Source organism: Bos mutus, chromosome 6, assembly GCF_027580195.1.
Source record: "Bos mutus isolate GX-2022 chromosome 6, NWIPB_WYAK_1.1, whole genome shotgun sequence".
Taxonomy (NCBI): domain Eukaryota; kingdom Metazoa; phylum Chordata; class Mammalia; order Artiodactyla; family Bovidae; genus Bos; species Bos mutus.
The window spans coordinates 15,712,011-15,735,502 of NC_091622.1; the positions used below are offsets into that span (position 1 = coordinate 15,712,011).

The window sequence follows — 23,492 nt, forward strand, 5'->3', positions numbered from 1 at the left end:
TTGATAATTGTTTTTCACATCCTTTTTCAGAGGTCAGTAAAATTTTTCTGTACAGAGCCAGAGATGAACTGTGTTTGGCTTTGCAGGCCACACTGTCTGCTGCAATCAAACCTTGATGCCATATTGTGAGACTAGCCATAGACGGTGCATCAGCGTTCATACTTGTGTTCCAATAAAATTTTGTTTACAAAAACAAGTAAAGGTATTAGTTTGCCAACCCCTGCTCTAGTCTACACCTCTTCCCAGGTTTTCCTTTAGACTGTTTGAGAATTCAGAAGCCATCCTTTCTCTTTCCTGGTCCCAGCTTTCTCCTAGCTCTAAACCTGAAAATGCCAGACACCTGTCTCTCTCGGGTATGTCACAGGGGCCAGGCATTCTTCTTGATGCTGGGGATGGAAGCATCAGTGAATTCAGTACAGCAAACGGCACTCCCAAGAGGTAAGGCCCACCTTGCCCAACTGGTTTCTCTTAACTTTCATTGTATTGATGGTCTTGGCCCTTCCTGGGAACAGGGTTCCTCAAAGGCAGAACATGTCCTAAGTGCTTGTCATAAGTGCATATTCTTAGCTTGTTAATAAAACACTTAACATACTGCTAATCCAGACTCTGCAGGTTTCAGAGATACTGATACAGACTAGCACCCTGATCACTGGGTGTTGCTCTAATTAAGGTGTTTGAAGTTTGAATCTGATTTGACTGAAAGGTATACCCTTAAAACAGTGTTCTTTTTCTTAAAGCAAATCTCAGTATCAGGGTATCATCATTACCCTTTCTGTCCCGTAGTCAATCACTGAAAAGGTGACATCCTAGGTAATGGATTGAACACCATGAGTTGTACATTTATAAAGATTTATCATCTACTCTGAGTAGGTGCTTAAATCTTTTCTGGCTATGTACACCTGGGCAAATTAACCATGCTAAAGCTTAGTTTCCTTATTGGGATTAAAAACAGCAACCTCATAGGATTATAGGATTACAAATAATTATATGTAAAGTGTCTAGAACAATACTTGACAACAAATGATAAAGAGTAACTTGAGTAAATATTAAGATGAAACATTTCAAATGATATTTTATAATAATTTTAACTATCAAATGATAAAAATTTTCCAACTACTGTGAATTAAAAAGAAATTAATGACCAGATGATTTTAAATGAAGCCTAAGAAAGGGAACCCAGGCACACTGACCGTTTCACGTCCGCACGGGAAGGAACACGGGACAGGCTGACAGAGCTGCTTAAATGATGACCTGTAACAGCAGCAGCGTTGATTTTGATGGGTGCAGCCCAGATCCTTCCAGCAGTAAACCTCAACAAGCCGTGAAAATCCACAAACCGAAAATCTCAAATGAGAGCATCATAGAATACCTGTGTTTTGCAAGCATTGTTTTTTAATTAACAAGAGATTGAAACAGTCAAATGCAAATGAACTGTGGGATTCAAAAAGTTCCAGTTGCAAAATAAACACATCATGGAAAAATTCACTGACATTAAAAATGTAAGATTAATAAAAATGTAAGATTACTTCCTTTCATCGAGTTCCTCTACTTGCATCCGCAAATAGAGAGAGCGGCGCACATGTCTCAGGGCTTCAGTGGCCTGTCCAAGGGAAGAGGAGGGGCACTGATCAGAGAGGACCACTGCTGCAAGGAAGTTCATAACTCTAACATCTCCTGAGGCCAACACACAGACCGAAACGACAAGTGGCAACTGCCCACCATATTTCAATTTATGTGGATGCTTTTGTAAAAGAGTTTTATAGTATGAGTTTATAGTATATGCTTTATATACTATATATATATACACTATACTATATTATATATAGTAAATAAACTATGAGTTTATAGTACTTCCTTATAGTTCTTATTATGTTCATTTTCCCCTCTATAGTGGTTTTTCTAGCTCATGAAAAACAATAGCAGCAACAAAACAACAACAACAAAAACTCCATTAATCTGACCTATTAGCTTCCCCTTTTTCTCAACTTTATTACCTTAAAGATCTAAATCTTCAATGCCCAGTGCTGGAAACTAGTTAGGAGAACATTCTTCAGCCTTCTTGGATTGGATCATTTAAATGTAAGTATCCCAAAAAGCATCATTACATTTTTCCTAAGGAATGATTATATGGAATGTAAATGTATTTTTAAAGCCTCTTTATCTCCAATTTTTGGACTATAAATTCCTGTTATATCTTTCCTTTTTTAAAAATTTGAGGGATGGGTAGTTTAGAAGATACAGGTAACAAAAGATATGATTGATCACTGGCTATTAAATGATTATGTATTGAACAGTAGAAGACATTTTTTTCTAAAACTTTGTTATAAAATTGCTAAGAAAAATTAAAAAACTAATGGGTCTGCTGAGAGGCCAGAGATAACAGCTGCCTAGGAATCAGATTATATGGAAGTGCTCCAGAGTACCGCTCCAGAGCCAAACTTTTGGCTTCATACCCTGGTTTCCCCACTTTGCAACAGGGTATACACCTCTGTTTTCTCATCTGAAAGAAGGAAAAGATGAAAGGAGGAATGCCATATGGCTTCTGTTTTTAAGAAGAAGAAACCTGGAAAGTATTTAGAGTTTAAAATTGTGTTATCAGAGTGCTCACCTTCCTAAAAGTCTTATGTTCTTAATGGGTTCAAAATTTGCAACTGAGCTTGATATTGGACTTCTTTCTTTAAAAACACATCTTCACTTAGAAATAGATTTCTATTGAAAACTGTTATTATCTCAGAGTCATTTAAGACTTTTCCTATTTACATTTAAAGCTATCCCCATGTAGAATACAGATGACCAAAAAACTGTAGGAAATTAGTATCAGGACATGTCAGCTGTTTCACTGAACAAACCAAAATTCAGAGAAGCCTATATAGGACCAAGATTTAACCTGTGTGAGTGAGCCACTGAGGATGCTTCCCTGACCCTAAATTCTGGCTCCCAAATAAGACTGGCTGTAAGATGTCATATTTGCAATGAGGTACCTTAGCAAGGTCATCTTTTAGCTTGTTGTACTGTTCCACATCAAAATGCTGTTGCTTTGATCTCTTATGGAAGAAGTGAAGAAACTGCCTACTCTTTACAGCTGAGTAAGTATAATCCTAAAAAAAGGCAAAGCAAAACAGAACATGCTTTAAATGAACATAATACCTCAGCAAGAAAGACACTTGTCTTAGCAACAACAAAGCAGAGGAAGGCACATCAGTACAATATTTGCCATCATATTTGTAGCCATCAGAGCCAGCATAAGGCAACGCAAGTGAAACATTTAGTCTCACTCGAGATCAGCTGTTCCTTTCAAAAGCAAGCAAGCAGAGAAGAGAAATCACACATGCAGGGATAGAAGAGAGGAAATGGAAAATGGATACTTTTGGCAAAACAATCACAAGACAAAGCTAAAGTTTCTGGGTGGTTTGAAATATAAATTCATTTATAAACAGGACGCAGAGTACACAAATTTGATGTGTGTATCTCAAAGGAGGAGTTTAACTTGCACTATATTTTCACTATTAGAGGTTATACACACTTTCTCTATGCTAATATAAATCTCCATCTGGAAAAACAAAATTTAACAGCTGAAAAGAACCCAGGTAGCAGTAATTCAATAAGTAAGAAGGATTTTTTTGCTCATTACTTGAGTGAGGAATTATTTACAAAAGACGTTATAACTTAACCATTTTCTAAACACTCTACTTACCTGTCGAGTGACTATAAAGTACGCAAAAAAGACCATGGAATTTGCAAATGTGATGAAGTATGTAACTGGTTCCATGATATCCCAGGAGTACACCCACCAGGTGAGCCAGGCCATTGCTCCGCCCTGAACAGACAGCATCGCTAATCCAGCCCACAGGAGTCCACTGATTTTGGCTTCTGAGCGAGCTTCGATTCTAGCTTTCATCTGAGGGAAAAACAAATGACTGTTAGTTGTTTCAGTTCCGTTGCTCAGTCGTGTCCGACTCTGTGGCCCCATGAATCGCAGCACGCCAGGCCTTCCTGTCCATCACCAACTCCCAGAGTTCACTCAGACTCACGTCCATCGAGTCAGTGATGCCATCCAGCCATCTCATCCTCTGTCGTCCCCTTCTCCTCCTGCCCCCAATCCCCCCAGCAACAGAGTCTTTTCCAATGAGTCAACTCTTCGCATGAGGTGGCCAAAGTACTGGAGTTTCAGCTTTAGCATCATTCCTTCCAAAGAACACGAGGACTGATCTCCTTCAGAATGGACTGGTTGGATATCCTTGCAGTCCCAGGGACTCTCAAGAGTCTTCTCAATACCACAGTTCAAAAGCATCAATTCTTCAGCGCTCAGCCTTCTTCACAGTCCACATCCATACATGACCACTGGAAAAACCATAGCCTTGACTAGATGGACCTTTGTTGGCAAAGTAATGTCTCTGCTTTTGAATAGGCTATCTAGGTTGGTCATAACTTTCCTTCCAAGGAGTAAGCATCTTTTAATTTCATGGCTGCAGTCACCATCTGCAGTGATTTTGGAGCCCCAAAAAATAAAGTCTGACACTGTTTCCACTGTTTCTCCATCTATTTCCCATGAAGTGATGGGACCGAATGCCATGATCTTCGTTTTCTGAATGTTGAGCTTTAAGCCAACTTTTTCACTCTCCACTTTCACTTTCATCAAGAGGCTTTTTAGCTCCTCTTCACTTTCTGCCGTGGTGTCATCTGCATATCTGAGGTTATTGATATTTCTCCCAGCAATCTCGATTCCAGCTTGTGTTTCTTCCAGTCCAGCGTTTCTCATGATGTACTCTGCACATAAGTTAAATAAGCAGGGTGACAAGATACAGCCTTGATGTACTCCTTTTCCTATCTGGAACCAGTCTGTTGTTCCATGTCCAGTTCTAACTGTTGCTTCCTGACCTGCATACAGATTTCTCAAGAGGCAGGTCAGGTGGTCTGGTATTCCCATCTCTTTCAGAATTTTCCACAGTTTATTGTGATCCACACAGTCAAAGGCTTTGGCATTGTCAATAAAACAGAAATAGATGTTTTTCTGGAACTCTCTTGCTTTTTCCATGATCCGCTGGATGTTGGCAATTTGATCTCTGGTTCCTCTGCTTTTTCTAAAACCAGCTTGAACATCAGGAAGTTCACGGTTCACATACTGCTGAAGCCTGGCTTGGAGAATTTTGAGCATTACTTTACTAGCGTGTCAGATGAGTGCAATTGTGCGGTAGTTTGAACACTCTTTGGCATTGCCTTTCTTTGGAATTGGAATGAAAACTGACCTTTTCCAGTCCTGTGGCCACTGCTGAGTTTTCTAAATTTGCTGGCATATTGAGTGCAGCACTTTCACAGCATCATCTTTCAGGATTTGAAATAGCTCAACTGGAATTCCATCACCTCCACTAGCTTTGTTCCTAGTGATGCTTTCTAAGGCCCACTTGACTTCACATTCCAGGATGTCTGGCTCTAGGTCAGTGATCACACCATCATGATTATCTGGGTCATGAAGATCTTTTTTGTACAGTTCTTCTGTGTATTATTGCCACCTCTTCTTAATATCTTCTGCTTCTGTTAGGTCCATACCATTTCTGTCCTTTATCGAGCCCATTTTTGCATGAAATGTTCCCTTGGTATCTCTGATTTTCTTGAAGAGATCTCTAGTCTTTCCCATTCTGATGTTTTCCTCTATTTCTTTGCATTGATCGCTGAAGAAGGCTTTCTTATCTCTTCTTGCTATTCTTTGGAACTCTGCATACAGATGCTTGTATCTTTCCTTTTCTCCTTTGCTTTTCGCTTCTCTTCTTTTCACAGCTATTTGGAAGGCCTCCCCAGACAGCCATTTTGATTTTTTGCATTTCTTTTCCATGGGGATGGTCTTGATCCCTGTCTCCTGTACAATGTCACAAACCTCATTCCATAGCTCATCAGGCACTCTATCTATCAGATCTAGGCCCTTAAATCTGTTTCTCACTTCCACTGTATAATCATAAGGGATTTGATTTAGGTCATACCTGAATGGTCTAGTGGTTTTCCCTACTTTCTTCAATTTAAGTCTGAATTTGGCAATAAGGAGTTCATGGTCTGAGCCACAGTCAGCTCCTGGTCTCGTTTTTGTTGACTGTATAGAGCTTCTCCATCTTTGGCTGCAAAGAATATCATCAATCTGATTTTGGTGTTGACCATCTGGTGACGTCCATGTATAGAGTCTTCTCTTGTGTTGTTGGAAGAGGGTGTTTGTTATGACCAGTGCATTTTCTTGGCAAAACTCTATTAGTCTTTGCCCTGCTTCATTCCGTACTCCAAGGCCAAACTTGCCTGTTACTCCAGGTGTTTCTTGACTTCCTACTTTTGCATTCCAGTCCCCTATAGTGAAAAGGAGATCTTTTTTGGCTGTTAGTTCTAAAAGGTCTTGTAGGTCTTCATAGAACCGTTCAACTTTAGCTTCTTCAGTGTTACTGGTTGGGGCATAGACTTGGATTACTGTGATATTGAATGGTTTGCCTGAGAAACAAACACAGATCATTCTGTCGTTTTTGAGATTGCATCCAAGTACTGCATTTCGGACTCTCTTGTTGACCATGATGGCTACTCCATTTCTTCTGAGGGATTCTTGCCCACAGTAGTAGATATAATGGTCATCTGAGTTAAATTCACCCATTCCAGTCCGTTTTAGTTCGCTGATTTGTAGAATATTGACAATCACTCTTGACATCTCTTTTTTGACCACTTCCAATTTGACTTGATTCATGGACCTGACATTCCAGGTTCCTATGCAATAATGCTCTTTACAGCATCGGACCTTGCTTCTCTCACCAGTCACGTCCACAGCTGGGTATTCTTTTTGCTTTGGCTCCATCCCTTCATTCTTTCTGGAGTTATTTCTCCACTGATCTCCAGTAGCATATTGGGCACTTACTGACCTGGGGAGTTCCTCTTTCAGTGTCCTATCATTTTGCCTTTTCATACTGTTCATGGGGTTCTCAAGGCAAGAATACTGAAGTGGTTTGCCATTCCCTTCTCCGGTGGACCACATTCTGTCAGACCTCTCCACCATGACCCGCCCATCTTGGGTTGCCCCACGGGCATGGCTTAGTCTCATTGAGTTAGACAAGGCTGTGGTCCTAGTGTGATTAGATTGACTAGTTTTCTGTGAGTATGGTTTCAGTGTTAGTTGTTTACAGTGCACCAATTTAAAAAAAAAAAAGCAAAGGAATGAAAGTAATACACATCTGCATTAAAGAGGTAAGATTTGTGAAAAACCAGAATTTATAAAACATGTACGTTCATGAGTGATCACTTATTTCCAAATCAATTCATTAGTCAACCATTTTTTAAATTATAATGGTAATACCTGGTCATGGAAAAAATAAACAGAAGGGTATACAATGAAAAGCCCAGAAGTCACCTTCTAAACCTAGCTAAAATTATGTCTACTTTCTTTGACCCAGCAATTTCACTTCTGTGTATCCTACAGGTAATACTTGCACACACATGATTCGTTATAGGTTCATTCTTAAGCGTAAAAAAACAAAAACTATCTAGGTACAATGTGGAGATCTTTCCTGGATATACCATCAGTGAAAAAAGGTGAGAGTAGTGTACAACAGCATATACTCTTTACTGGAAAAGGGAACAAAATCATGTATTTGTACACAGATAAAGTCTGAAATGATTCACAGTTCAGGGATATGGTGCTGAGAGGACAGTAGAAGGAAAGCTTTCTATTAGCCATTTTTTTAGATTTTTTAATCTTAACACAAGTGCAATGTATTATCAACTTTAAGTAAAGAAAAAATGAAAATGTGGGTGTGCTTAGCTGCTCAGTCGTGTCCGACTCTGTGACCCCATGGACTGTGGCCTGCCAGGCTCCTCTGTCCATGGGGATTCTCCAGGCAAGAATACTGGAGTAGGTTGCCGTACCCTACCCTCCAGGGGATCTTCCCAACCCAGGGACTGAACCCAGGTCTCCTGCATTGCAGGTGGATTCTTTACCAGCTGAGCCACAAGGAAAGCCCAAGAATACTGGAGTGGGTAGCCTGTCCCTTCATAGCTCTATATCCTATGACAAACTATAATAGAAAAGAATGTAAAAAAGAATGTGTGAATCACTTTGCTGTACAAGAGAATATAATACTGTAAATCACCTATACTTCAATAAAACAATATTTTTTCTATCTCTAGAAACTCTTTATTCATACACAAAGATACACATATACCTACCCATTTTTAAAAATCACAAATAGGAACACGAGGTTTAAAAAAATGCATTTTTCCCTTAAAACAGACTCCTGCCCCTCCTCCCTAGAAAAGTTTGTGGTTTTGTTTTCCTTCCACCACTGATTAACTTCAGATGTTAGGAAGCCACTGCTAACTTTCCAATTGCAATTCAGTTGAGCAGAGTGGGAGTGGAGGGCCCATTGTCTTAAAAAAAAAATGGTAGTGCTCCAGCTAGTGTATCGCAGTTGATCTTATACACACTCACTGAGACACTGGCCCATCCACAGACAGAACGCACAGCACAGAGTCTAAGATGGCAGCAGAGTCAGACTGCCAGAGCTCAAGTTCTCTTCCAAATAGTAGCTATGTACCTTTGCTGTCTGAGTTTCCTCATGCAAAGAATGAGGCTGATAATACCGAATTCACAGGTTCGCTGCGAGGATTAAAGGAGAAAATAAACCTATGTGAAGCATTCAGAAAAACGCTCAGATGGAGCAGTTATACCAATACTGAGTATTAAAATCTCATGGGCAGAGGTGCCTGGCAGCCTACAGTCTATTGGGTCGCTGAAGAGTCAGACACGACTTTGTGACCAAACGATGATTATTTACAAACAGACTCAACTGAGATGCTTCCAAACCTGTTCGAGGGGCTGCAGCTGTCCCTTCAGGTGGTCGATTTTCTCCAGCAGATGGTGCTCTCTCTTCTTCTGAAACTCTTCTAAATGCAAGGCGGTGAACAGTCTGTAAACCAAAGATTTCATGTTTTCCATCTCAGTAGCCTGCTCGCTGCTCAGGTTTTCTGAGAAAAGAAGACACAGAGGAAACGTGAGGCAGCCACCACATCTTTTCCTCAGGGAACCAAATCTGCGCCCCCATGGCTGCCTGTCTGGGTGCTCCCCACTCCCTGAGGGGCATTTGATATCGGCCTTTATTTCTGTCTCAGGTGATGACATTCATCTCTTTCTGGAATAATAATAACCAGACAGTAGGTTTAAAATACATTATGTTTTTGTCTTTTTTTCTTTTGTAATATGACCAGCACTGTTTCTTTTTAAAAAAAAAAAGAAAAGGAAGAGTAATACAGGAAAAAGGAGTATCCATGTACCAGAACCCAGGTAAATACCTCACCTGAGTTTGTCACACATCAGTTTACAGGTTCACTTTTATACCTGAGTTAACCTAAGATCCTTCTTAACCCTCAGCTCTCTATCCAAAATCATTTTAGGGTCCACTGGGGAGGGAAGCTGGTGTACAAACATGTAAACCACAGTACAGTATACATTTGAAAAGCAATTCAAGTGTAAGTTATTTTCAATAAGATATAGATCTGAGGGGAACCGCAGTTTCTGATTTTTTTAATTATTTACATTTTTTCTTTTTTACATTTTTAGAAATATTTTTCTTGGAGGTATCTTCAGCGAAAAGGCTGGTATCAGTGCTGGAGTACAAGATCAGCCTGAATCATCTAGTTACATGAGAAAGAAAGAAAATGTTTAAAATAAAAAGGGGCAGGCAAGTCACAAGCATGGGAGCCAAGGATGTTCAAATTGTACCAGATATGGTTAGTGGGAGACCCTCCAGCTGGCTCCTGTGTCCTTATGACTTACTCCCATTTTTGTCAGCATTTCCTCTTTTTTTTTTTTTTACCGCCATATATATATAGTTGACATAATATTATATTAGTTTCAGGTGTACAGCATAGTGATTCTGTATTTTTACATATTACACTCCATTAAGTTATTAGAAAATAATGGCTGTAATTTTCTGTGCTGTATTCTTGCTTATTTTATACATAGTAGTTTGTATTTCTTAATCCCCTACCCCTGTCTTGCCTCCCCCGCCTTTATTTCTCCCCACTGGTTCCCACTAGTTTGTTTTCTATATCTGTGAGTCTGCTTCTGTTTTGCTATATAATTTGCTTTATTTTTTAGATTTCACATATAAATGATATCATATAGTATGTGTCTTTGTCTGACTAAGCATAATACTCTCTAGGTCCATTCATGGTGCAGCAGATGGCAGAATTTCATTCTTTTTTTTTTTATGGCTGAGCAATATTCATTCATTTTTATGGCTGAGCAGACATTCCAAAATGTCTACTGAGGTCTGAGTATATACAGCAGTATTCCAATACACACACACACATCTGTTGGTGGACACTTGGGCTGCTTCCATATCTTGGCTACTGTAACCAGCACTGCTATGAACACTGGGGCGCATGTATCTTCTCCAGTTCACGCTTTCATTTTTTCCATATACATACCCGGCGTGGAATCGCTGGGGCACATGCTAGTGCTAGTCCTATTTTTAGCTTTTTGAGGGACCTCCACACTGTTTCCCAAATGCCTGCACTGATTTACATTCCTACCTACAGTGCACAAGGGTTCCCTTTTCTCTGCGTCCTGGCCAGCATTTGTTATTTGTAGACTTTTTGACGACAGTCACTCTTAGCAGGTGTGAAGCAATACTGCATTGTCTGGACCTGCATTTCTCTGATAACTAGTGATGCTGAGCGTCTGTTCATGTGCCTGCTGCCACCTGTATGTCCTCTTTGGAGAAATGGCTACTGAGGTCTTTCACTCATTTTCCATTTGCATGAAACACCTTTTCCATCCCTTACTTTCAGTCTCTATGTGTCTTTAGCTCTCAAGTGAGTCTCTTGTTGGCCACATACAAAAAGTTCTTGTCTTTTTTAATCCAAACAGCTGCCCTATGTCTTTCGATTGGCGTAGTCAGTCCATTGACATTTAAAGTAATTATTGATAAGTATGTACTTATTGCCATTTTATTACTTGTTTTCCAATTGTTTTTGTAGTTCTTCACTGTTTTTTATTTTATCTAAATCACCTCCTCCCACTCCTCTCAATCCCCTTGGCATCTGTTGATGATTCTTGCCTGAATTTGGCTGCAATATAATGGTTTTTCAACTACAGCAGCCCTCCCATATTTACCAGTCAGAACCTGGCATTCTAATTATAAACATGGGCCCTCCCTTACATGTTGATTTACTTGTCTCATCATCTGTTTATTAAGGCACAGACTCACTATTCACCCTACCCTCAGCAGTCCACAATCACAGTTAACTAAGAGCAGAATCCTCTGGAGCCAATACAGGTAGGAACACTAAACTACAACTGTTGAAATGCTGGAGGCTCAGTGCTGACTAGTTTGAGAAATAAACACACTCACATTGATGAGTTTTATCTCCAGCAGTCCCATCAGCTTCTCACAGTGAAGGTCAGAGATCTGCTTCCAGCAGAGACAGTAGAAAATTAACCATTCTGAAATAGACCTGAGCATTACTTTCTCTATACCTAGGAAATAACCAGTTGACCCTCAAATAACGTTGGGGTTAGGAGCACCGACTCCCCACGTAGTCAAAAATCCACATGTAACTTCATAGCTGGCCCTCTGTGTCCATGATTCTATGGACTCAACCAACTGTGGACCACGTGGTACTGCAGTGCTCACTCAAACAGACCTGCATGTCAGTGGACCCACACAGTTCTAACCTGTGCTGTTCAAGGATGCACTGTGCTATGCTGCTGCTAAGTCGCTTCAGTCGTGTCCGACTCTGTGCGAGCCCATAGACAGAAGCCCACCAGGCTCCCCCGTCCCTGGGATTCTCCAGGCAAGAACACTGGAGTGGGTTGCCATTGCCTTCTCCAATGCATGAAAGTGAAAAGTGAAAGTGAAGTCGCTCAGTCGTGTCCGACTCTTAGCAACCCCATTGACTGCAACCTACCAGGCTCCTCCGTCCATGGGATTTTCCAGGCAAGAGTACTGGAGTGGGGTGCCATTGCCTTCTCCATCACTGTGCTCTACCAGAGCCTAATCTGGCCTGGAGGAAGGGCAATTAGCCAACTCCAGGCCCCTCTAACCTTCCTGTCTCATATTGGAAAGAGAAAAAAAAAGATAAACTCTTCTGAAGGTCACAGCACAGTAATCCTGGCCCAGTAAAAACCCTGAGACTTAATCATAAGATTACACACTGCTTCTCCTCCCCAATACCTTAACATTACATCAATAGGGCTCCAGTTCTGTGCAAGACACAGACTCTATTCAAGTAAGAATTTCTGGAGAAACTTGAACATAACAGGGGAGAGAAAACAGGGTCACTAGAAGAAACTGAAGCCTCTGATACCTACAGCTATAGCAAACAGCTGAACTCCTGGTCAGACTCACGTAGTACCTCACAATAGAGACCTACTTGCTTCAGCTTCTATTTTCAATAGTATCATGTCCAGCTTTCAACAAAAAATTACAAAGCAGGTAAAAGGCAAGAAAAAAACCATCTAAAGAAACAAGGCAGTGGAGAAGGCAATGGCACCCCACTCCAGTACTCTTGCCTGGAAAATCCCATGGGCGGAGGAGCCTGGTGGGCCGCAGTCCATGGTGTCGCTAAGAGTCGGACACGACTGAGCGACCTGACTTTCACTTTTCACTTTCATGCATTGGAGAAGGAAATGGCAACCCACTCCAGTGTTCTCGCCTGGAGAATCCCAGGGACGGCGGAGCCTGGTGGGCTGCCGTCTATGGGGTCACACCGAGTCGGGCATGACTGAAGCGACTTAGCAGCAGCAGCAGCAATGACCCAGTGGCTCAGAGAGTAAAGAATCAGCCTGCAATGTAGGAGACCTGGGTTTGATCCCTGGATTGGAAAGATCCCCTGGAGAATGGAAGAGCTGGTGGCTCAATGGTAAAGAATCTGCCTACAGTGCAGGAGACATAAGACACGTGGGTTTGATCCCTGGGTCAGGAAGATCTTCTGGAGGAGAGTATGACAACCCATTCCAATATTCTTGGGCTTCCCTTGTGGCTCAGCTGGTAAAGAATCCTCCTGCAATGAGAGAGACGTGGGTTCGATCCCTGGATTGGAAAGATCCCCTGGAGAAGGGAATGGCTACCCACTCCAGTATTCTGGCCTGGAGAATCCCTTGGACTGTATAGTCCATGGGGTCACAAAGAGCCGGACATGACTGAGAACTTTCACTTCACTTCACCCACTCCAATATTCTTGCCTGGAGAATTCCATGGACAGAGGAACCTGACAGGCTATAGTCCATGGGGTCACAAAGAGTCGGACACAGCTGAGCGACTTTTACACACAGTGAATATAAAATACACTTTTCAAAAAGTCAAAACCAATTGAGTATTAAAACAGGAACAATTCACTGTAAGGGAATCAAGGACGCAGAGCTTTACTCTGCAAGTGGGTGCTCAGATAATTGGTAAAATAAACGTAAAGTTGACAACAAGAGACTGGTAATAAATAATTTCAATATATATTTTAAGAACTTTAATGAGAGCTCAAAGCTCCTTTCAACTTTCTGCTTGTGTGATATTTTAAATTTCCTGTGTACATCTTGTTAATATCATAACTCAGTCCATTTAATTATGAACTTTAAAGTCTTTAGAAACTACTATTTCTGAAGAATTTTATTTTTCTCAAACTCCCACTAAGCTATTTACTTTCAATTTGTGAGTGATAAATTAGAAATTTTGTCTGAACTGTTAAACTGATGCATGAGCAATTAAATGAAAATAAGAAGCTTTAAATTTAATACTTAGAAAAATGTAATAGATCACTGAATAGATATCACTGTACTCATTTATCCAACTGCAACTGTGACACTTTATGAAGTCCCCCCAAAAGCTATTGAGAGTAATATTGAATAGATGAATCTGTAATTATCTCAAGTAAACATTCATATTAAAAAAAAAAACTTTTTTGTTTAATAATGAAGGTTACTTTTCATTAAAATGTAAGGATATAGAAGAACATTTTATAATTCTAAAGCAATTGTTCACTGTAATTGATTGGATTATTATATTCCTTAGATTTTAGATGGTTTAAGAATAAATTTGATGTTTTTCCTTCTGGCTTACTTCACTCTGTATAATAGGCTCCAGTTTCATCCACCTCATTAGAACTGATTCAAATGCATTCTTTTTAATGGCTTTTTAAACACCAATACAGTATACTAACGCATATATATGGAATTTAGAAAGATGGTAACGATAACCCTGTATACGAGACAGCAAAAGAGACACTGATGTATAGAACAGTCTTATGGACTCTGTGGGAGAGGGAGAGGGTGGGAAGATTTGGGAAAAAAAAAAAAAATTATTATGTCATACAGATTTTTCTTAAAAGTACTTTACCTGACTGAGGAAATTCCCTTCTATTGTTAGTTTCCTGAGAGTTTTTGTCATGAATTGGTATTACATTTTGTCTAAACCACTTTTTGAATCTCTTGTGATGATCATGTTTTTCCCCCTTTGTTTTGTTAATGTGGAGAATTACATTGCCTGATTTCAAATATTAAATTAATATTACATTAAAAATATAAAAAAATAAAAATAAAAATAACCTATTGGCAAAGGTGAAAAAAAAAAAAAGAATTCTTGAACATGTGGACATTTGAATCTCTAGAGATTTTTGTCCTGCTCCAGACCCATCAGCCTAACTGATGACAAAGAAGTATTTCTCAACCTGAGAAAATCCTAGAGCTGGATGGAAAATGACCAAGTACTAAGGGTGAGCAACCTGACAGCCCAACATGCAAATTGTTGAAAAACTTTTGTGATTTGTAATCCTTAAGTTTGGCTTTCGTTTGGGGAAGAACTGCTGCCAATAAAATTACACTGACTAAAAAAAAAAAAAAAAGAATAAATTTGATTTTTAAGAAAAAAAAAAAAAAGAAACAAGGCAAACATCAGAATCTGATATGGTAGGGATTTTGGAATTATCAGACCAGGAAATCAAAACAGATGTGATTAATATGGTAAGGCCCATGATGGGAAAAGTAGGCAACATGCAAGAACAGGTTTGGCCATGACTTTTTAGATACAACAGCCAAAGCACAGTCCACAAAAGAGATAACTGATAAACTCAGATTCATTAAAACAAAACCCCTTCTCTGCAAAAGACCGTGACAACCAAATGAAAAACAGTGGGAGAAATACCTGCACAATAGAGATCTGATAATGAATTGTTACCCAAAATATACAAAGAAACCTTAAAAATTAACAACATGCTTAAAAAGCCGGTCAAAGGCTTGAAGAGACACCACACGAAACAAGATATATAGATAGTAAGTAAACATGTGAAATAGTTACCAGGCAAGTGCAGACTGAAACAAGGAAATGCTGCTACTTCACACCTTAAGAAAGGCCAAAATCCAAGACACTGGCAACACTAAATGCTGGCAAAGATGTAGAGCAACAGTAACTCTCATTCACTGCTGATGGGAATACAAAATGGTGCAGCTTGTTTGGAAGAGTTTCTTACACAACGAAATATATGCATTATACGGGCAATCATGCCCCTTGGCATTTACCCAAAAAAACTGAAAAATTATGTCCACATAAAAACCTACATACACATTTGTAGCCATTTTATTTGTAATGGTCAAGACTTGGAAACCTCCAAGATGTCCCTCAGTAGGTGGACAGATACATAACCTATGATACATCCAGACAATGGAATAATAGCGCTCACAAGAAATGAACTGTAAAGCCATGAAAAGACGAGAAAACGTAAATGCATACTACTCAGTGAAAGAAGCCAGTCTGAAAAAAAGCTACATATTGTACCATTTCAACTATACAACATTCTGGAAAGGCAAAACTATGGAGACAGGAAAAAGATTAGCGGCTGCCAGAAGTTAGGGGTTAGGTAGAGATGAAGGAGGAGAGCACAGAGGATTTTGGGGGCAGTGGAACTATTCTGTGTGAAATGACAATGGAATGGTGAATCCATGTCATTATACATTTATCAAAACCCATAAAACAAGCCAGAGATAAATTGGAAATCTGGAATTGACATATACATACTACTACATACAAAATAAACACTATCTGCCAGGATTTGCTCAAATGTGTGTCCACTGAGTGAGTGATGCCATCCAGCCATCTCATCCTATGTGTGAGATAGTGGCGGTCAGGGAAGCCTGGCATGCTGCAGTTCATGGGGTCTCAAAGAGATGGACACAACTTAGGGACTGGAAAACAACAATAAAGCAACAGGGAACTACATTCAGTATCTTGTAATAATCTATAACGGACAAGAATCTCAGTCATATACACACACATACACACACACACACACAACTGAATCACTGTGTGGAACTCTGAAACACTGTAAAGCAACTACAGTTCAGTAATAAAATATAGCCTTAAAACCCCATAAAACATACAACACCAAGAGCAAACCATAATGTAAAGTATGGACTTGGACTGATAACGATGTTTCGATGTAGGTTCATGACAAAAAGAAATGTTCCATTCTGGTGTTTACAGTAGGGGAGTCTGCGGGGAATGGGTACATTAGTATACAGGACCTCTGTACTATCTGCTCAATCTTGCTATGAACTTGAAACTGCCCTTTAAAAAATAAAGCCTACTTAAAAAAAAAAAAAAAGAGCTAAAAACTGTACAACAGTATACACCCGAGTTCCTGATTTTCAGGTCCACTTCTTCTTAACCCAATAATGTCAGATTAAGCATTCAAGATCCTAGAACAAAGTCTTAAAAGTCTAAGAAGAGTATGTGAGACTACATTAAGCCCTGACACCCAACTTCTACCGATCATTTCTACCCTCGCTAGAAAAGCTTAAATACTGGTTCTCCAAAGCCTTCTTGGTCATTTGGTTAATTAAAAAGATTCTCAGGATAAGCCTGCTCCCTGAAAAAAGGCCCACAGCAACAGGGAAATGTGAAGATAGTTCACAGCTGTGCTTCTTACCTTTCTTAGGGCACTGTACATCATATGTTATTTTATCAATAACAAGTTTAAAATCATTCTTTAGCAAAATTTCCATCAAGGTTGAAGCTGCAATTTCAGTGCCATCTGAAAATGCAAAAATATGTCCTTGTTTTAGAATAATAAGAACCATTTTTCAACAGGTCTTTATAATACAGCAGTGGACATTTGCCTTTTTGGGTGGGCAGAAGCTCCCCAATACCCAAGACTGTTCCCACTGGGAGTAATGCTCCCAATACTGCCCGTTACCCTGGACCAAGACGAACAAGCAGACCCCCCATCACCCCCTCTCTGTCAGCAGGGCTGGGGTCCAGACTGACGCTCCTGGTGAGACTGGACAGTTCCTACAGACAGTCATGCACAGATTCCGGGGAGGGAGGCAGGGACTCATCGCAGCAAGGCCATTGGAGGCAGAGGTGGAGGCTGGGGGATGGGGTGCCAGCAGCAAAGCCCGCCAACCATTCCCAGGCTAACTTCTTCACCCACGGCCTTCTGTGGCTCCTGCCGTCTTCTGAGCCTGGTTTTCTGTCAGTTCCAATTAGAAAGCCTGCTGACACTCTCCTCAGCTCAGCCAGTGTCCATCTCTGTGGCTTATGGCCAAGCCCCTGACTTCGTGGTGGAGGAACACAGGTAGTTAACATTTTAAAAAAGCCCACCTTTCTCTTATTTTTTTCGAACTTCCTTTGTGGCTCAACTGGTAAAGAATCCACCTGCAATGTGGAAGACCTGGGTTCGATCCCTGGGTTGGGAAGACCCCTGGGAGAAGGGAAACGCTACCCACTCCAGTATTCTGGCCTGGAGAATTCCACGGACTATACAGGCCATGGAGTCACAAGAGTCAGACACAACTGAGTAACTTTTGCTTTCCCTGGTGGCTTAGACAGTAAAGAATCTGCCTGCAGAGAGGGAGACACAGGTTCAATTCCTGGGTCGGGAAGATCCCCTGGAGAAGGAAACACAACACATTCCAGTATTCTTGCCTGGAGAATGCCACGGACGGAGAAGCCTGGTGGGCTACAGTCCACGGGGTCGCAAAGAGTCAGATGCGACTGAGTGACTAACACTTTTATTTTTAATTACTAAAGGTGAGTGAGTTGTATTGTTTAAACCACCTCAAACCACGACCACACAGGGCTGCCTCCCTTTCTAGCTTAGGAAAGATGAAAAGAGGCAAAACTGTGGCAGGAGCAAGCATGCACCTGTGTGGCATGTTTAAAGGCTGGAGAGAGGCAGGAGAGATTCTAACAGTGATTTCAAATATCCTAGGAACATTTCAGAAAAAAAATTCTCTAGGAAAATTTCAACGTCAGTGTGCTTTGCACAGCTTCCTATCTAGCCTAGCTGTTCTTATATTTTTGAAGTTTAATGTAACCCAGGGGTTAAGATTCAAACTCATTGAATAATAAGCAAAAAAAAAGTGCTGGGAGGGGTTTCTCTATCATTATTCTTTCAGAATAGTCTATACATGATTACCTGATATAAAGTCCAAGACGTATATTCTCGCCTGGCCTGGTATCTGCTTGGCTGCATTCAACCAGAGAGGTTTCAGCTACACTAATACGCATGATAAGAGTAACACTGCTAGTAAAATCAGGAAGAACCCGGATGCCTGCCTCCTGTCTGGTTCTCAGCAGTTCTTTTGTTCCAGAAGGCAGCAAGTCAAGTCTGCACCTGGGTCTGTTCCTAGAATATGGCTGTTTGGGTTCCTGTTCATCAGCTGGGGTGAGATCATCTTCCCAGGAATTGCCAAATAACTCCACCCACGTTATGGGCAAAACTGTGACAAGCTTAGAACACTCTTTTCAAGCCCAAATTAAATGCCGGCAAATTCCACCCACAGAGCCTCTTAAAAAAAAAAAAAAAGATCAGCAACACACCAAATCCATTTTATCTGATTTGCAAGTGTCATTTAAAAATTTACATTTAAATGACTTCAAACCTGCTCCTTAAAATAGTATAATAAAAAGAAATCAGCCGAGTATGATTTCTCAGTTGAAGTACTACATTCTCCTTTATACTAATACAGGATCAGCTAGAGACGGATATGAAACACTTTTAAGGAGCTCATGATACAGTGATGAATTTTTCACCTATTCTTGGGCAAGTACTGACATGAACCCCAAGAAAGTGTTTTCACTCAGTCCAAAGAGCACCTGTACTCTAAGAATGCTGGTGCTTTTCTGGCGCACACTCCATGTGAGCACTGTGTTTGGTGCCCTTCTGAATTCTGCCTCTTCTGAGGAAGGCAGGCCTTGCCCCATAGGGAAGGCCCCGGGGATTCGGTGTTCCTGCGACTGGCAGGAATACGTCCAGTCAAGGATGAAGTATTAGGCCATTGTGGCCACAGGGCTAAATCCTCATTTCTCTGACCTTGGTTTTACCAGGAAGAAACTCCCCTTCCAGTTGAATCCAAAGTCCTTCCAACAACCTACAATGGAGGTTTTCCCTAGTCTGCCCTACCCCTCCTACCTGTATCCAGCTCCCTCCCTTTACGGCTGAGGGTGGAGTTGGCTCCCACCTGAGGGTCTCTGTCTGGAAAGCTCTTCTCCCATCCCTGTCATATCTCTTCCAGGTCTTCACTCAAATGTGACCTTAGTGAGTACCTCCCCCAAACGCACACACTCCCACCTCCCCATGACTCTGCCTTTTCACTGGAACACTTATTATCTAATATACAAATTTAAAGTTTATATAATTTATAAATTATTTATTTTGTTTCTTTCTCCTTGTAAAATGTTAGTTCCATAAGAACAGGAGTTTAATCTCTATTGTTCTTTGCTGTCTCTAGCATCTAGAACAAGGCCTGGCATATAGGATTAATACACAGGAACTTCAATTAAATAGAGTCTGGAGACCAGAAGGGGGAGCTCTCACACCCTGTGGGCACTGCCCAGCAGGAAGAGGGCGCCTCCTCTTTACCAAGGACCCAGCCAGTGAAAAGCCAGGGACCCTCTGTTTGCTGCTGTCCTCCCCGCTTCCTTTCCTTCTTCAGAAGCGTCCTCCTTCCCTCGTCTTGCAAATCCTCACACGTGACTCGTGTGAGTGGCTGCAGACACTGAACTGCAGTTCTCCACTCTCTGCAATAAAGCCATCTTTGCTGGAGAAATATCTGGCAGTCTATTTGTTTCAGGTCACATCTGTTAGCTGCTCAATGCTTGTTAAGTAAATTAGTTGTTAATCTCTACTCTTCCAACTTTTATATCTATCCCTTAATTGGTTCTGAACTTGGACAGAACCAAGTTAATTTCCTTTCCAAAACTGTCATAGTAATCATTAACTTTTAAATAAGCTTATTCTAAGAATGTAAATACTACAATAAAATAACAGTGCAAATTTATTCATTTGTTTATATTTATAGTAGCCTGGTATATCGGGCTGGGGTAAGAATTCTTTATTCTCTTTTAGGGGCCGTAGGGCCTGCTTTTATGTCCTTAGATCATACAAATATAAAAGCTATATGCTACATTTATTTAAAAGTCTATCTGATTAACTACCTCTGCTGGTATCATACTAGTTTCCTGAGAATTAATTCTGCCTATTAATTCTGTCAAAAAACACTCTAAAACTGCTTTATAACAAAGATCAATGAACTATTTGTGTATTATTCACTGTCTATTTCAATCATGGAGCCTGCATTTCATTTTCTAATTATTCACATTTCTTACAGAAAACTAGATGATAATTACTATGTCATTAAAATTTTCTCAGAGAAAAATCTGGGGGCTAAGTTTATGAAATAAATAACCAAAACATGAATTAAACTTCCATTTCTTTTTTATCCATTAGAGTTCATTTTTTTTACATCACTCATGTTCAAAAATGAAGGACTCAGTAAAGACCAACCATTTATTATATAATAATTTTGTAGAAAGTAAAGAAACAAAACAAAGGTTCAAAAGAAGAAAAAAAGACAAAGCTGGAAATATATATATATATACCTGCTGTGAAGATGGCAGCTGTTCTGATACCTTTGTCTTCATTTTGTAGGTCCTGAAGGAATGAACCCACGGTTGATAACATTGGCTTGACTACAAATTGACAGCGCTCTTTTCTGGACGGCAGAGTAAGTGTTATCAAGGGAAGGCCATGTTTATAACTAACTGTGATTTCTGTTAGGAAAAAAAAAGTTGATAATAGAGGATGGATAAAATGTACTTTTTAAAATAACTTTAAAATTATTACTAACCATTATGAACAAAAACTCTAGAAGGTATACTTAAATATGGAATTCATAACCCTCTGAATTCCTGTAATAATTTGTATCACTCTTATAGTGCTTTCATTATACTAGTTAACATATTCCCCCCACCATTCTATTAACATTTTATTAAGTGTGTACCACACTTTGTTATAATTATCTGCTTAGAGTCTTGCCAGGTAAAAATGTACTGAGGGCAGAAACTACTTCCAAGTCATCTCTAACTCCTTTGATTACTGGGATGGGAGTTTGCCAAAAGACATCAGATCTTATGGGAGCAGAGAAGGCAGAAACTGAACTCTGATGGGGAAGAGTGGAAGGGGCAACACAAGAAAAGTCTGTTTTGCTCAAAACTCACATTTCTCACTTAATTTAGAAAGATGAAAAATTAGCCTGGGGAAATCACAGAAGTGATAAGAAAGCTTACCATCAGATGGCACCAGTGTACTATAAAGATTTGATTGATAGAATTTCAGGTTTCCACACAGTTTCACACACAAAACCTGTAATGATATAAATGATTATCCATGTATAAGAGTATAATATAAAAGGTAGGGGAAGGTAGCAACTACCCTCCTATAAAATGTTTTTTAAATGTAGGTGGTAAAAGTTAAAGCCCCTCCCTTTACTTCTCCACAGTCCCCCAACTTTCCCCAAAGATAATCACAGTAGAGATGACGAAGACTCGCTCCTGGACAAACTTGAGTTGGGATCCTCTGAGCCTGACTAAATCCCAACCTGCGCATGTCCTCTGGGAGTTAAGCAAGAACATTGTCAAGTTAGCTTAGCCACCCCCTTCCCCCCCAACACAGCCCTCAGTATCTGATCAAATTCCTCGTCCTCCACCGTTCCCCAGGTATTATCTGATCACCCCAGTCTGTCTTCAACAAGAATCCTGCCAGGTCAAGTTAGCAAAAAATTACCCTATCCTCTTAGTAATTTCCCATCTACCACCTCCCCGCAACGTGTGCCCAACTTTGCTCCTTGGACACAAATCCCCACTTTTCCCATGGCAGTCCCCCTGAATAAAGTCTACCCCACATTCCTTAACAAGTGTCATGAATAACTTCCTCTTTCACAGTTTTGGTGTATAGCCTCCCAAATGTTTTTCCATATGCTGCCACCTTCACGTGCAAGTTAAATTTTATGCTAGAGTTAAACTTAATGCTAAAGACAGTTTATAAGTCAGCTTCCTAGATGCCAATGATGATACATTGCTCATAAAGTACTTATTGTTTAATGTGCTGATGAAGTTTCTGTACTACTATTGAAGAAATCATTTTAGAGGCAGTCATTAGACAACCAGGAAATGCTGAAAGCAGGTAAAGTGCCCAGGGGAAAATATCAAAGCTTTCTCAAGCTTCTGCATACCTAATAATCATCTGGGCACCATAATATTGTCCATTGCTAAATAAACAGGGCTTGTTAAAAGCACAGCTTCCTGGACTCCACTCCCAGAGATTTTTGATCTAGTTAAGTCTGAGGTAGGGGTATGAGATTTTGCATTTTTTTAATATAAATTTATTTAACTGGAGACTAATTACTTTACAATATTGCATTGGTTTTGCCATACATTGAAATGAATCCACCATGGGTGTACATGTGTTCCCCATCCTGAACCCCCCTCCCACTTCCCTCCCCATTCCATCCCTCTGGGTCATCCCAGTGCACCAGCCCTGAGCACCCTGTCTCATGCATTGAACCTGAACCGTTTCACATATGATAATACACATGTTTCAATGCCATTCTCCCAAATCATCCCACCCTCACCCTCTCCCACAGAGTCCAAAAGACTGTTCTATACATCTGTGTCTCTTTTGCTGTCTCGCATACAGGGTTATCATTACCATCTTTCTAGATTCCATATATATGTGTTAGTATACTGTATTGGTGTTTTTCTTTCTGGCTTACTTCACTCTGTACAATAGGCTCCAGTCTCATTCACCTCATTAGAACTGATTCAAATGTATTCTTTTTAATGGCTGAGTACTATTCCACTGTGTATATGTACCAAAGCTTTCTTATCCATTTGTCTGCTGATAGACATTGAGGTTGCTTCCATGTCCTGGCTATTATAAACAGTGCTGCGATGAACATTGGGGTACACGTGTCTCTTTCATTTCTGGTTTCCTTGGTGTGTATGCCCAGCAGTGGGATTGCTGGGTCATAAGGCAGTTCTATTTCCAGCTTTTTAAGGAATCTCCACACTGTTCTCCATAGTGGCTGTACTAGTTTGCATTCCCACCAACAGTGTAAGAGGGTTCCCTTTTCTCCACACCCTCTCCAGCACTGACTGACTGTAGACTTTTGGATCGCAGCCATTCCGACCAGAGTGAGATGGTAC

The 23,492-nt window shown here is 40.3% G+C and overlaps 1 protein-coding gene across 1 annotated transcript in view; it reads right to left on the reverse strand.

Moving 5' to 3' along the window:
* Positions 1 to 1,372: 1,372 nt before the first annotated feature.
* Positions 1,373 to 23,492, reverse strand: part of MCUB (mitochondrial calcium uniporter dominant negative subunit beta) — a 95,347-nt gene continuing 73,227 nt past the window's right edge. The window contains exons 2-8 of the mRNA XM_070372021.1: positions 21,576 to 21,651; positions 20,889 to 21,059; positions 16,933 to 17,037; positions 8,822 to 8,982; positions 3,695 to 3,898; positions 2,982 to 3,098; positions 1,373 to 1,600 (exon numbers count right to left, since the gene is read on the reverse strand). Coding sequence (XP_070228122.1) covers positions 1,523 to 1,600; positions 2,982 to 3,098; positions 3,695 to 3,898; positions 8,822 to 8,982; positions 16,933 to 17,037; positions 20,889 to 21,059; positions 21,576 to 21,651 — 912 coding nt within the window. The 3' untranslated portion in view covers positions 1,373 to 1,522. The remainder of the gene's footprint in view (positions 1,601 to 2,981; positions 3,099 to 3,694; positions 3,899 to 8,821; positions 8,983 to 16,932; positions 17,038 to 20,888; positions 21,060 to 21,575; positions 21,652 to 23,492) is intronic.